A 12,316-nucleotide genomic window follows, 5' to 3' on the forward strand; every position below is an offset into this window, starting at 1 on the left:
TTAACTAGAATTCTCAAGATGTTGGCCGGCAACCTTGATAGCGTAAACCAATTGATCCATGTTGACTAGAGAAACGTTCGAAGTCGCTTCCTCCTTGACCTCATACTCAATTGTTGCTTTCACCACACATGATGAGCCCGTTTTGTCCTTTGGGTTCTCTTTAATCTCAAACCGACATCTGTAGAGGCTAAATCCAATATCGAGAAACCCACCTTCCACAACCTCTGCTTCTTTCGTCATATTCTCATGGTCGATCTTCACGAACTTTTCCTTGTACGATGAAACCCAAAACCCTACACATGTACCAGAGGGAATTAACTTTACAAATAATTAATTTACACTACACACTTCTATCACTCATTTAAGTAAAAACTATTGACATGCTAAAACATGTAAACATTTTATAGAAATTACTTACATGACACATCCAAATATTCTCTTAAAAATTACAGTAATTCCTTTTCATTTATTTAATTATAATGTTATAACAACTTTTTTTTTCTTAAAATTACGAGTTCTAATTTCAAAACTTATATGTTGTGGTATAAGAAAATTTGAAACCGGTAATTAAACTTTCTTTCTGAATATCTAATAGCAGATATGTAAGTTGTAGCGACACATACCAGGTTTAAAGATGAGGTTGAGAACGGTACCAACACCACCATCCCCCTCTACTTCAAGTTTATCGAGTATTTCTTTAGACACGACTGTGACAAAGTCGAGTGTGCTCCAAAGCTTCCATGCTTTGCTTGGTTCAACCTTAATTTCTACGTCTTCCGACACTAATGTTCCAAACATTTTGTTTGATTACAATGTTGGTTGATCAAATTGACGTAAAATGGATATATATTTGGTATTGAAGGAGATATATAGGCAATTGAAATAGATGCAAAGGGTTAGTAGGAGCATCTTAATTTAATTTGTTTCTAGTAAATAAAATTCCAAAATAATTGGTTGTATATTCATGTTTCATGTTTGATTAAGTATGCAAAATTGCAAATAAGTAAGTTAAAGGCCGGCGGTGTAATAAAAAAGAAAAACTATACAGATTGGGTTTTTCCTGATTTTGTTCTTTTTCTTGGTGTGTGTGTTTGGTAAAAGGGCGGGGGGTTCAAAACTTACACAAGGGTTTTCTTATATTTAATGAATTTCCTACTGAATTGGTGTATTGATATTATATTGCTTAGTAGGGATTTGATCGGATGGTACCATAGTGGTACGATGATACTCTAGTGGTCCGTCTGATCCAAATTTGTTGTTCAAAAAAAAAATTTCAAATTAAAAATAAGTTTTTTAACCGAATTTTAAGTGAGCTTATTAGTCAGCTCATAAAGTCATAAGCTCTAAATAGGATCTGAAAATCCTCTATAATTATATATTCGAATTTGGGTCTATTATCGTACCTCACAGTATAGTAGTACACTATACGTATTGTAGATTTGTATATTGTTCTTGTTGTCTATATCAATTATTGATGAGCCAGTTTAACCAACACATTGTATCGTGTATGTTTGTTTATATTTTTCTTATTGCTGGAGTTCGAGCATATGCATGCGAAGTGATATGTCCATAACCAAATCCTTAGTTACTCAATAAAATTCATAAAAAAAAAAAAAAAAAAAAAAAATCTATATATGTAGCCTTTTGAATTATGGATTAAATAGACTATAAATACAAAGTTTGCTTATTATATATTATTTCAATTCATCTATTTAGAGATGATTATTGTATACTCTTTCTATATACATCCATTCAATTTATTTGACACAATAATTCGAAAACACCTGTATATGGAATCTAACATATATAAAAGTGAGAAAGTTAGATATTTGCTATAGCTAGCTTATATACCACTACTACAAAATAGGGAGTTTTACACCGTTAAAAGGTACATTTTTACAAAATTGAATTGCTTGGCATTTATCCATTTATATCGAACTCGATCATTCGAGTCACACCAAGCTTGCTTCTTAACTTCTACACGTACTCACATAAGCAGTAAAATACAATCGAAACAAACATAGAACATATATAAGAAACGGCCGACGTAATTAATGACCGATGTTTTACTAATTAACTAGAATTCTCAAGATGTTGGCCGGCAATCTTTATAGCGTAAACCAATCGATCCATGTTGACTAGAGAAACATTTGAAGCAGCTTCTTCCTTAACCTCATACTCAATCGTTGCTTTCACCACACATGATGAGCCCGTTTCATCCTTTGGGTTCACTTTAATCTCAATCCGCGCTCTATAGAGACTAAATCCAATATCGAGAAACCCTCCTTCCACAACCTCTGCTTCTTTCACCATATTCTCATGGTCGACCTTCACGAACTTCTCTTTGTACGATGGAACCCAAAACCCTACACATGTAACAACACTCACCAATTGAATCTAGGGTGTATATATAGGTTGTCGTTTTAGCGCATAAAATAGTTATACGTTTTAGATATTCAGGGTGGACTTTGGTTATGTAATGTATATTTTTTTCTATACACGCTAATTAAAGCCCCTATAGCTGTAGTTAACATTTTTGTTGAATTTATATAAAGGGAAGAAACTTAGAAATAAATTACACACTTCTTTATCATTACTCATTTATTGATATGTGTAATACATGTAATATATATGTGTCAAAAATGGTTAAAAAGGTATCTTAAGAGTTAAGAGTTAAGATGGGGCTTATTTCACAATTTTTTGGTCCGAGTGTTTCTTTTATTTAGTTGGGTAATCGACTAATCGAGTAATGACAGAATGCTAAATATACCAAAACTTGATCAGATGTTTCAAATTAATTGGGTTGGATCCGTGGTTGGAGCTCTTGTCTCTGAAGACAGAGGTTATGAGTTCGATCCTCATGTCCAACAAGGCTGGAGGTCCTTTTCTACCTTTGATAGAACATAAAAACAGTCTCTCTACCTTTGGTGGGGTAAAACTGTCCTACATTTCAACCACCCCACTACACACCGTTGAAGACGACATTATAAGTTACTTTAGATCAGATGGTTCAACAACCATCCAATGTATTTCATGGTGTTGATTGGATGTGTGTTGCAAAACTAATTACCTATGACCAGGAAGTCGTAATTAAGGATATGTTCGATAATAATAGTTGGAGTTAAGGAATGGAACTGATCTCGCAAAACTAATTAAGCTTTTTTTCTAAAATTTTGTACGGATCATGGAAATTATGAAACGATAATTTTACTTTCTTTTTGAGTATCTAATAAATATACGTAAGTTGTAGCGACACATACCAGGTTTAAAGATGAGGTTGAGAATGGTGCCAACACCACCATCGCCCTCTACTTCAAGTTTATCGAGTGTTTCTTTAGACACGACTTTGACAAAGTCAAGTGAGCTCCAAAACTTCCATGCTTTGCTTGGTTCAACCTTAATTTCTACATCTTCCGACACCAATGTTCCAAACATTTTGTTTGATTACAATGTTGGTTGATCAAATTGATCTAAAATGGGTATATATTTGTATTGAATATAGGCAAAGTCAATAGATGATGGCAAGGGTTTGGAAGAGCATCTTAATATGCTTTTGTTCGAAACAAGATTAATTAATTGTAATGTAATTATGTTTCTAGTAAATAAAAATCCAAAATTAATTGGCTGTATATTCGAAGTTTTGATTGATCAGATGGTGATATGATGTCATACGGCCATGTGGGTTTATTTTATTTGTAAGGATGCAAATTGTAAATAAGAAAGTTAAAGGCCGGCGTGGTAAACAACTAAACGAACAGATTGGGGGGTTTCAGATTGGAATAAGCTTGTAAACCAAATTTACACAACTTACACATTTGAGCCTACAATTCAATCTATAACTTCATAAACGAGCTTATGTAAGTTCATACGCTTTTAAAGTATAGGATTCTAAAATCCTTTATATATATCAAATCATATCATAATAAAAATATATTGTGTATTTGAGGCTTTGAGCTAACAAAAGTACGTGTTTGATCCTCCATTCACTTATGTCACGTTATATTACTTAGATAAAAAAGAAAAATTAAAAATAGATATAATTGCTATAGCGCTTAACTAGAATTTATGAGATGTTGGTTAGCAACGTTCATAACGATCATCAGTGGCTCCATGGTGACCAAAGAGACATTTGAAAGTGCCTCTTCTTTTACCTCATACTCAATCGTTGATTGCACGATACAAGATTCATCCGTGAATTCGTCATTTGGGTTTGCTTTAATCGCAAACCTCACTCTATAAAGTGTAAATCCAATATCTAGAAACCCTCCTTCTACAATCTCGACTTCTTTCACCATTTTATCATTATCGATCTTCGTGAACTTCTCTTTGTACGGCGAAATACCATACTCTACACATGCAATACCATGTTAGCTTAAGACCATATATAGTTGTACAAAATGGAAAGAACAATAATAATCAATAACAGAAGCCACAATTAGCTTCACATGAAGAGTACGTGATGTCCATAATGTTCATATAATCACATATAATTATAATAATAAATTTAATAATTATTATAATGATAACTAGACTCTATGTTTATTGATTTTTAAGTTTTAAATAGAAACATTAGCTAGTTTATAATATTAGCCATTTGATGAAACACCCTGCCTGAGGTACGAAGCACGCTACGGAGGTTGTACGTAACAAAGGTCGCATAGAAAATAAAAGAGGATAAGAATCGCTTCTCTACAAAATTCGGGATTTGTTCTTATCAAAGAAGCCGACAATTATGGAAATTATACTCTTAGGAAAACCCTAAATCTTGGCTTATTTCTCAAGCCAAAGTTATCCCTATAAAAGGAGATTCATAGGACCTCACGAGGACATTATAGTTCATTCAGAATACATCCTAAACGCAATCAACCAGACTTAAAACCCGTTCAATAAGTACGATCATAATCGGTCACACGTTACATATGCATCAAGTGGCGTAAAGAGATTCACTCTACCTTTGGGAAATCGCCAACAAACAACCAAAAACACCCATCACTCCCCTCTTCTAAACCAAATCTCGGTTTGGTGTACAAACACCATTAGAAACAAGAAAAAAAAAAAAAACAATAAAAAATATCATTGATGTTAAAAATCGTTAATAATTAAAAAAGTACTTTCTTAATATTTATAAAGTCAAAGAATATATAGCTAAAACAAACAAATCATGAAATAAACTACACGTACATATATTATTGGATTATTTAGAGATGATATAATCATTTTCATACTTTAAATCGGAATAAGTAGCTAGCTAGATAACCCAAGATATTAACGCTATCTCTCCTATATATAGAAAACATAATAATTAATCAACTCGATCACTTTTCTAACTTTTGCAAGCAATAGAATGCTTACAAGTTTAACGTACATAACATTAATATAAATTAACTAATGAGATATAATCACTTCATATATACTTTCCAGCAGTTTCACCTTTAAAAGCTGTAACAATATAATGTAACGGTACATACCGGGTTTATATGTAAGCTTGAGAATAGTACCAACACCGCCATCACCTTCAACGAGTTCTATTTTATCAAGAAAATGTTTAGCAACAAGTTTTCCAAGCTCCAGTGAGCTATAAAGCTTCCAGGCTTTGCTTGCTGCAACCTTGACTTCAACTTCTTCCGATAATGTTCCAAACATATTGTTTGTTTTTTCAATGCACATGTGAACGGGCAATCAAGTTTGGTTGAATAATTGGTTATGGATATCAAGTTTTCTTATATTTTATAAATATTTGTTTATGACGAGGAATTTAAACAGACGGCCGGAGGTAGAATCTTGTTTTCGTTTATAACAAAGCATTAAAGCATTCACTTATCCTTCAAAAATTAGTCCATGTCAGTACCACATCAGCTCCATATCAACCCAAGAACTAATCCCCCAAAACACCCACAATACCAGATTACCAGAACTAGTCTAAGACTCACATTTTATTTCACTTTAAACTTCTATCTAAAAGGAAAAAGACAAAAAAATCATGGACGAGATTTTTCCCTAGCTACGGGGACGGATGAGCCAAGGACAAGTCAAGGACGAGTCACACCTAGTGGTGTGCACTCGTCCTTTAGTGAAGAACGGGTCAAGGACTATTGAGGAACAATAGTAGTGTGAATACTCTAATGGTAAGGTCGCTTCTCATACGATTATACCTTATTCTTTTTTTTTGTTCTTTTCTAATCTCAGTTTTCTCACATTAGTATATATATTAAAAACAAAGTTATCGATTTGCGTGTAAAGAATAGTATCGGGCCACTTTTATTTTTTTTGGCCCGGTTTCATTTTTTTAACGGACCATTTTCATTTTATTTGGGTCTGTTTTTAGTTTTTTAAATTTGGGCTTGACTAACTGGCCAACTTTATTTTATCTGGGTCCACCTTTAGTTTTTTTTAATTTTAGGCCGAACATATTTAGTTTTTTTTGGCCCTTATGTTTTGTTTGATTTTTTAAATTGTTTCCAAAGATGACTTATTTTAATTGTATATTACGGAGTATCATTTTTCTTAGTTTGTTACATTTTTAAGATTATCTCATCTTATTAGACGTAAACTATTACGTTCTATATAAATAAACTATAAGTAACAGTAGTAGGTACGCTTCAGATATATACACGTAAGCATCTCCGACTATTAATTTGTAATACTTATTAGTTTTAGATTTATTTTAGTTTATGATTTATATTGCCAAATTTCTTTGCTTAATAATAGCTTATTTATTAAAAGATCAATATCAACTCAGTTATTCAAACTATATAATGTTTCTGAAAACATGTTATAAATTTTACCTCGTATAAAATACAATAAATATAACGTCTCCCGAGGTATAACGTCTCCTGAGGCAACGCCCGGATGACATATCTCGTTCTAATTAAAATGACACATAGATGCCAACAACACACATTCATTTCGTTCATCAGATCGAGCATTAATTAGGAATGTTACTTCAGGTCCACCATTACTCATTAGCAATGCATAGTTACATAATAAATTTTATATAAATCACAATTAATCGATCGATTATAATTTACCATAATATATCTATTAATCTTTTGTGTAGCCTTTTAAATAAAGGATGAAATCGACTAATTATACAAATTAGTTTGTTAGTACATATATTACGTACTTCACATATCTATATATAGATGATATAACATCATTCGATTTGACTTAACATTGTTCGAGTCAAACTAAACTTGTATTATATATATTACATACACCAATAATTGGATGTACTTTTAAATTTTTGGTAAAACTTTGAATCATTCATTCTACCTTAAGTAGGGGTAAGACTGTTTACATTTCAACCTCTTCCAATTAGACTCAAAACACGTAAAAACGTCATTGAGTGCTACTTACTTTAAAAACATAGAGATATTATTTGCTATATATATATAGCTCAACCAGAATTGATGAGATGTTCGTTAGCAACCTTCATAACGATCATCAGTGCCTCCATAGTCACCAAAGAAGCATTTGAAGCTGCCTCTTCTTTTACCTCATACTCGACCGTTGATTGCACAATACAAGATTCACCCATATTTTCGTCATTTGGATTTGCTTTAATCGTGATCCTCACCCTATAAAGCGTAAATCCAATATCAAAAAACCCTCCTTCCACAACCTCTACTTCTTTCACCATTTCCTCGTTATCGATCTTCATGAACTTCTCTTTACACGGAGAAAGACCATACTCTACACATGTAATAATATCATGTTAATAATTAGCTAGGTGGTAATATATCATCATATCTTAATGAAAAAGATTCATTAATATCAAAATACCACAATTTAAAGTCAAGCAACTAAAAAAACAGTGAATGACATAAACAATATTTAAAAGGGTTTAGAATTTATAAGTGTAATGAACTTTTACACTTTTTCTATTGTATGAATGTAACTTACATTTGGTGCATTGTAGGAAAAAACTTTGTAAAACTGTTCAAATAATGTAACATTTTGACATGCACCAATCGAAAAATTACACGTGCTAGCTCATATAATTTGTCACGTATACACTTTTACATTATTTGAACAGTTTTATAAAGTTATTTCCTGCTATGCACCAAATTTAAGTTATATTCATACAATAGGAAAAGTGTAAAAGTTTTTTACACTTCCAGATACTAAACCCTATTTAAAAACAGGGATTAGTTTCCTGGAATGTAACTATAAATATCTTTGACCGAATGTCTATAGTAGGAAAAAACTAAAGTTATGTATATTGTATGTAAGCAACTCAAAAAAATGTTTATTGTATGTAAGAAAACATACGTGACAACCATATACAGGTGCCACTTTAGGTATTTTCTACTATAAACATACAATAAACATTATTTCGAGTTGTTTACATACAATACACACAACTTTAGGTATTTTCTATTATAGACATTCATTCAAAGTTTCTTACATTATAGGAAACTAATCCCTTAAAAATAAACTTAAATACTATTAACTTATATATATGTTTCACTTCATCTTATATAAGCAAGATTTAAAAAAAGTGAATAAGCCTTTCCTTTAGAGACAGAAATCAAAAGTTTGATCCTTACGTCTTAGCAAATAGAGGTCTTATGACTCGTGAAATATGATATTGGGTACTACTTGATTACTTCATCATATTGTAAGGGTACGTACATACCAGGTTTATATGTAAGCTCGAGAATAGTACCAACACCACCATCACCTTCAATGACTTCGAGTTTATCAAGGAAATGCTTAGCGACGAGTTTTCCAAGCTCGAGTGAGTTATAAAGCCGCCAGGCTTTGTTTGCTGCAACCTTGACTTCAACTTCTTCCGACAACGTTCCAAACATTTTAATTGGTTTGTTTTTTTATTTTTATTTTTTTTTTGTTGTGTTTTTTTACTTTTGTGTAAATGTGATGAGAATGGACAACTTATTTGGTTGAACAAGTGGATATATATATATATGGAAATCAAGTTTTCATATATTAGGTGGGAGTGGAGTATCGTCTTCTTTTATCACTATGGTAATTAGGTCGTTTCTAATTATAATACCCTCTTCACTTCCTTTATCAATTTTGGCATTTCCACGCCTAACTTTCCAAAAACACATACTCTACTCAAAAGGGTTTTGAAAGTTGAGCTTGAGTCCCTCCCTTTTAGTTTCCTGGCATGAACCATTAATTCATAACTAATTTGAGAATTTAAAGATAAGAAGATAGTCCATGTGTGGTGGAGACAAATTGTTTAACAGATATTTTTTAGTATCTTTAAATATATATAAAAGAGAAGAAATATCTTAATTCATAATTGAGAAAATATGAATCCAAGTTAATGATATAATTATGGAAACTAATATTTTTATATTCTATATCATTTTTTTTATTTTTAAATTTACTCGTAATTTTTAATGTTTTTACAATAAAAATTTTTTTAATGTAATACGTTTTTATTAAATTATATCTTTGTATAATATTTTTATTAAAAATAATTGTGTGAAAATTGCAATGATATTATGAATAATTTTAAGTTAGATTAACACAACATGCGATATATAGATTGATAATTAAATTGCTTAGTAATTTTAGTGTATAACTAATTTATTTGAGCAATACGTTAAAGCACAAGTATAATGACAATGCAGACATATCCGGATGAATGAAAGACATCCAAAGAAACGAAAACCTTACTTAGAGAGACATCTAATAGATGATGTATCCATCTAACCATCTTTCAACTATATAGTCACTGTTAACCGGAATTCAAACGACTACTAATGCAACTTCATGTTTTTTAATGGTTTAATTCTCACCTGGTTAAATATTTTTCAACTTATGATATTATAAAATTTAACATGTCATTAATTATATATGTTTCCCGCGTATTACGCGGGTAATAATCTAGTTACATTTATATGGCAACAAGGATCGGCCCATACACAGTAATTGAACAAGTACATAATTCGAAACTCGGAATCAGTTTGTTGTTCGGTGAGAAGTTTTTTATTTAATGGACAAACACGAACAATATTTCCCATTCTTTTAATTGAGCAAACAAGCACGAACATGTCTTGTTCTGTTTATGTTCGTAAATGTTTGTTTGTGTGTTTTGTACTTTTGTTCATTTATATATCCTCGTACGCTATACGAACACAAGAGATTCTGTCATAAGAAATGAACCATTTACAGTGGAAGAAATAGCCAAAATTGGGAAACTCGTCATCTAGCTATAGAAAATAAGAATAGGCTGATCAAATTGCACACAAAGTATAAAATACCCGAACAATTTTGATTTCCCCATTCCATGATTCTTAAAAGAGTACAATACTTGTGAACCAAATCTAGCTAGAAACAACATGTCCCAAGTCATGCGTCATAACTTAAAGCACGCATGCTTGGCACGCATTTATCTTGCTTCTATGTCTCACTTTGTTCTTTCAATAATCAAATCTCTTCCCATTGTAAGCATCATAACTAGAAGATTTACAATTGTCACATGTGCTCATACAACAAAAAACACCTCGCCCAAAATACAGGTGACTTTCTCGTCAGTTTCACAGCAAAACAAGGAGCACTTCCAACATCAATCAGCAGACTGTTCGGCCATAACAGATGGATGCAATGTAGAGATTCTTTGACCACTTATCCTGCAAAATGAGCAAAAAAATTCATAAGAGATCTAACAGGCAGTCACAACTAAGTAATTAAGTACTACCCGTTTTGTAATATTACAACACTCCTAAGCACCCCAACTACCCCACTCTAATAACACTAGACTGATTCCCTGTTTTATCTTGATCAGCGTCTAGTTTGAGATGCAAACAACGTAAAAAAAGCTAAAAATACCAAAACTTTACCTTCACATGGGTGCTTGGAAAGGCAGATGTTCGCAATGTTTCTTGGGTCTCATCCATCATCTTGCGCCTGGGTATGCTCAGTATGAACGCCGCTTGATCTGGTGTAGCAGCCATAGATGTGATCCTGTATCCACTCTCCCATCGACGATGTATTCCTTCACTTGGGTACAGAAAATCAAGCTCCACAACCTGGGATCATCACATAGACATGTTTATAACTTCTGGTGACTGGAGGCGAATATAGTATGGTTTTGTAGAAAACAAACACTTTTTGTGCTATATAAATCTGTTTATTCTGATAATTAAGACTACAAATAATATAGTATTACAGAAAATACGCAACTACTTGAAAAAAGGAGATTATATTTTAACAAACATATTGGCCGAGTTTTGATCAGCTAGATCAATTTCCTTTTATGGCAAACTTCATTTATCTGACTCGTTGAAGATAAAATATAACCCAAATCGACTCTTTGTGAATACTGGATTACAATTGTGACCTCTACAGATGCACTCACTTATGCATTTAAGAATCAAAACGACAAAACATTACAAGTATGAAAATGCAGTAGTACCTGTTCAGAGAATCCAGCGTTTCTGGACATCACAACACCCCAGCGACTGCCAGCTGTCGTCATAGAAGTGACATGAAAACCTTCTTTCCACTTTTTGCTGATCCACTTGAATGGAAATGACTCACTCACTTTATAAGACTGTTGGGTGTAAGGTGTTCCTGATATAACAGAACACAACACCCTTTAGTTTTCAAGAAAAAAACACTGTAATGGTAAGATGTATACTATACCATATTTCCTAACCTTTAGACATAACAACTAAAGAGCTTCCGTTGGCAGCACCAGCAATAGAACTGATGTAAAAATTCTTCTCCCACTGTTCCATTATCCAATCCTGAGCAGCATAGAGATTGTTATTATTTATTTAAATAAGCAAACTATAAACAAAAACAGCAACCAGAATTTACAAACACCTTGTGAAGGAAGACAGATGATAGTTCATAAACTTGAGCACAGAAACCGGTTCCTGCATCCATTATTAGGGCCCAAAGATTTGAAGCTGATGCCACACAGCTTATATATAATCCATCTTCATTCCCTTTCTCTACATGCTGACTAAGTCTTGCGTCTGCAACATTGTAGTGATATCTGTGCAAATGAAGTAAAACTTTCGTTGGTATCTCCAAGTAATCAAATAACTTGTAATTTAACATATATCATGTAGCATACAGTTTGCAGTAAGTAAACATTAAAAAGTCGCAAAATGTAAGCAGTTTAATGATCCATGTTGATCTATTAAGACTGCATGCACTTAATTAACGACTTGATCACTTGCTGGTATTAGGTAAAACTTGCTTACATAGAAACCTTCAAAGATAAATATACACCTAATCTTGATGCTAAAATGTTACACGCGTAAACGAGGTAAGGTACAATGACCAGAAGTTATTACACATTATTAAACTAAGGGAATATTTGGCATTG

At 32.4% G+C, this 12,316-nt stretch overlaps 4 protein-coding genes across 5 annotated transcripts in view; all 4 read right to left on the reverse strand.

The window, feature by feature from the left end:
* Positions 1 to 798, reverse strand: LOC122583587 (norbelladine synthase-like). The gene is made up of 2 exons (XM_043755975.1): positions 624 to 798; positions 1 to 293 (listed from the first exon to the last, which is right to left on the reverse strand). The coding sequence occupies exons 1-2, from the start codon at positions 796 to 798 to the stop codon at positions 1 to 3; spliced, it is 468 nt and encodes a 155-aa protein (XP_043611910.1).
* A 1,088-nt stretch (positions 799 to 1,886) lies between these two features.
* Positions 1,887 to 3,470, reverse strand: LOC122580812 (norbelladine synthase-like). Its single transcript, XM_043752975.1, has 2 exons — positions 3,261 to 3,470; positions 1,887 to 2,366 (listed from the first exon to the last, which is right to left on the reverse strand). The coding sequence occupies exons 1-2, from the start codon at positions 3,433 to 3,435 to the stop codon at positions 2,074 to 2,076; spliced, it is 468 nt and encodes a 155-aa protein (XP_043608910.1). The 5' UTR covers positions 3,436 to 3,470; the 3' UTR covers positions 1,887 to 2,073.
* Positions 3,471 to 3,955: 485 nt separating this feature from the next.
* Positions 3,956 to 9,151, reverse strand: LOC122582400 (norbelladine synthase-like). 2 transcript variants are annotated; one of them, XM_043754788.1, is made up of 3 exons: positions 8,639 to 9,140; positions 5,469 to 5,618; positions 3,956 to 4,348 (listed from the first exon to the last, which is right to left on the reverse strand). In XM_043754788.1, the coding sequence occupies exons 1-3, from the start codon at positions 8,811 to 8,813 to the stop codon at positions 4,053 to 4,055; spliced, it is 621 nt and encodes a 206-aa protein (XP_043610723.1). In that variant the 5' UTR covers positions 8,814 to 9,140; the 3' UTR covers positions 3,956 to 4,052. The 2 variants fall into 2 exon arrangements, with proteins under 2 accessions (XP_043610723.1, XP_043610724.1); XM_043754789.1 differs by lacking the exons at positions 3,956 to 4,348; positions 5,469 to 5,618 and adding an exon at positions 7,186 to 7,692 and having other exon boundaries at positions 8,639 to 9,151.
* A 1,079-nt stretch (positions 9,152 to 10,230) lies between these two features.
* LOC122583588 (casein kinase 1-like protein HD16) overlaps positions 10,231 to 12,316 on the reverse strand; it is a 2,815-nt gene continuing 729 nt past the window's right edge. Inside the window, exons 2-6 of the mRNA XM_043755976.1 lie at positions 11,806 to 12,030; positions 11,636 to 11,726; positions 11,393 to 11,550; positions 10,818 to 11,006; positions 10,231 to 10,607 (exon numbers count right to left, since the gene is read on the reverse strand). Of these exons, the coding sequence (XP_043611911.1) occupies positions 10,548 to 10,607; positions 10,818 to 11,006; positions 11,393 to 11,550; positions 11,636 to 11,726; positions 11,806 to 12,030 (723 nt within the window). The 3' untranslated portion in view covers positions 10,231 to 10,547. The remainder of the gene's footprint in view (positions 10,608 to 10,817; positions 11,007 to 11,392; positions 11,551 to 11,635; positions 11,727 to 11,805; positions 12,031 to 12,316) is intronic.

This window comes from Erigeron canadensis, chromosome 9 (assembly GCF_010389155.1).
Source record: "Erigeron canadensis isolate Cc75 chromosome 9, C_canadensis_v1, whole genome shotgun sequence".
NCBI classification, from domain to species: domain Eukaryota; kingdom Viridiplantae; phylum Streptophyta; class Magnoliopsida; order Asterales; family Asteraceae; genus Erigeron; species Erigeron canadensis.

Coding starts and splice junctions, on each gene's coding strand:
- LOC122580812 (XM_043752975.1), bottom strand. CDS start 3,435: ATGTTTGGAACATTGGTGTCGGAAGATGTAGAAATTAAGGTTGAACCA. Junction 2,367..3,260: donor CAACCTCATCTTTAAACCTG/GTATGTGTCGCT, acceptor TTACATGTGTAG/GGTTTTGGGTTCCATCGTAC.
- LOC122582400 (XM_043754788.1), bottom strand. CDS start 8,813: ATGTTTGGAACGTTGTCGGAAGAAGTTGAAGTCAAGGTTGCAGCAAAC. Junction 5,619..8,638: donor CGAGCTTACATATAAACCTG/GTATGTACGTAC, acceptor TATCGGAAGAAG/TTGAAGTCAAGGTTGCAGCA. Junction 4,349..5,468: donor CAAGCTTACATATAAACCCG/GTATGTACCGTT, acceptor TTGCATGTGTAG/AGTATGGTATTTCGCCGTAC.
- LOC122583587 (XM_043755975.1), bottom strand. CDS start 798: ATGTTTGGAACATTAGTGTCGGAAGACGTAGAAATTAAGGTTGAACCA. Junction 294..623: donor CAACCTCATCTTTAAACCTG/GTATGTGTCGCT, acceptor GTACATGTGTAG/GGTTTTGGGTTTCATCGTAC.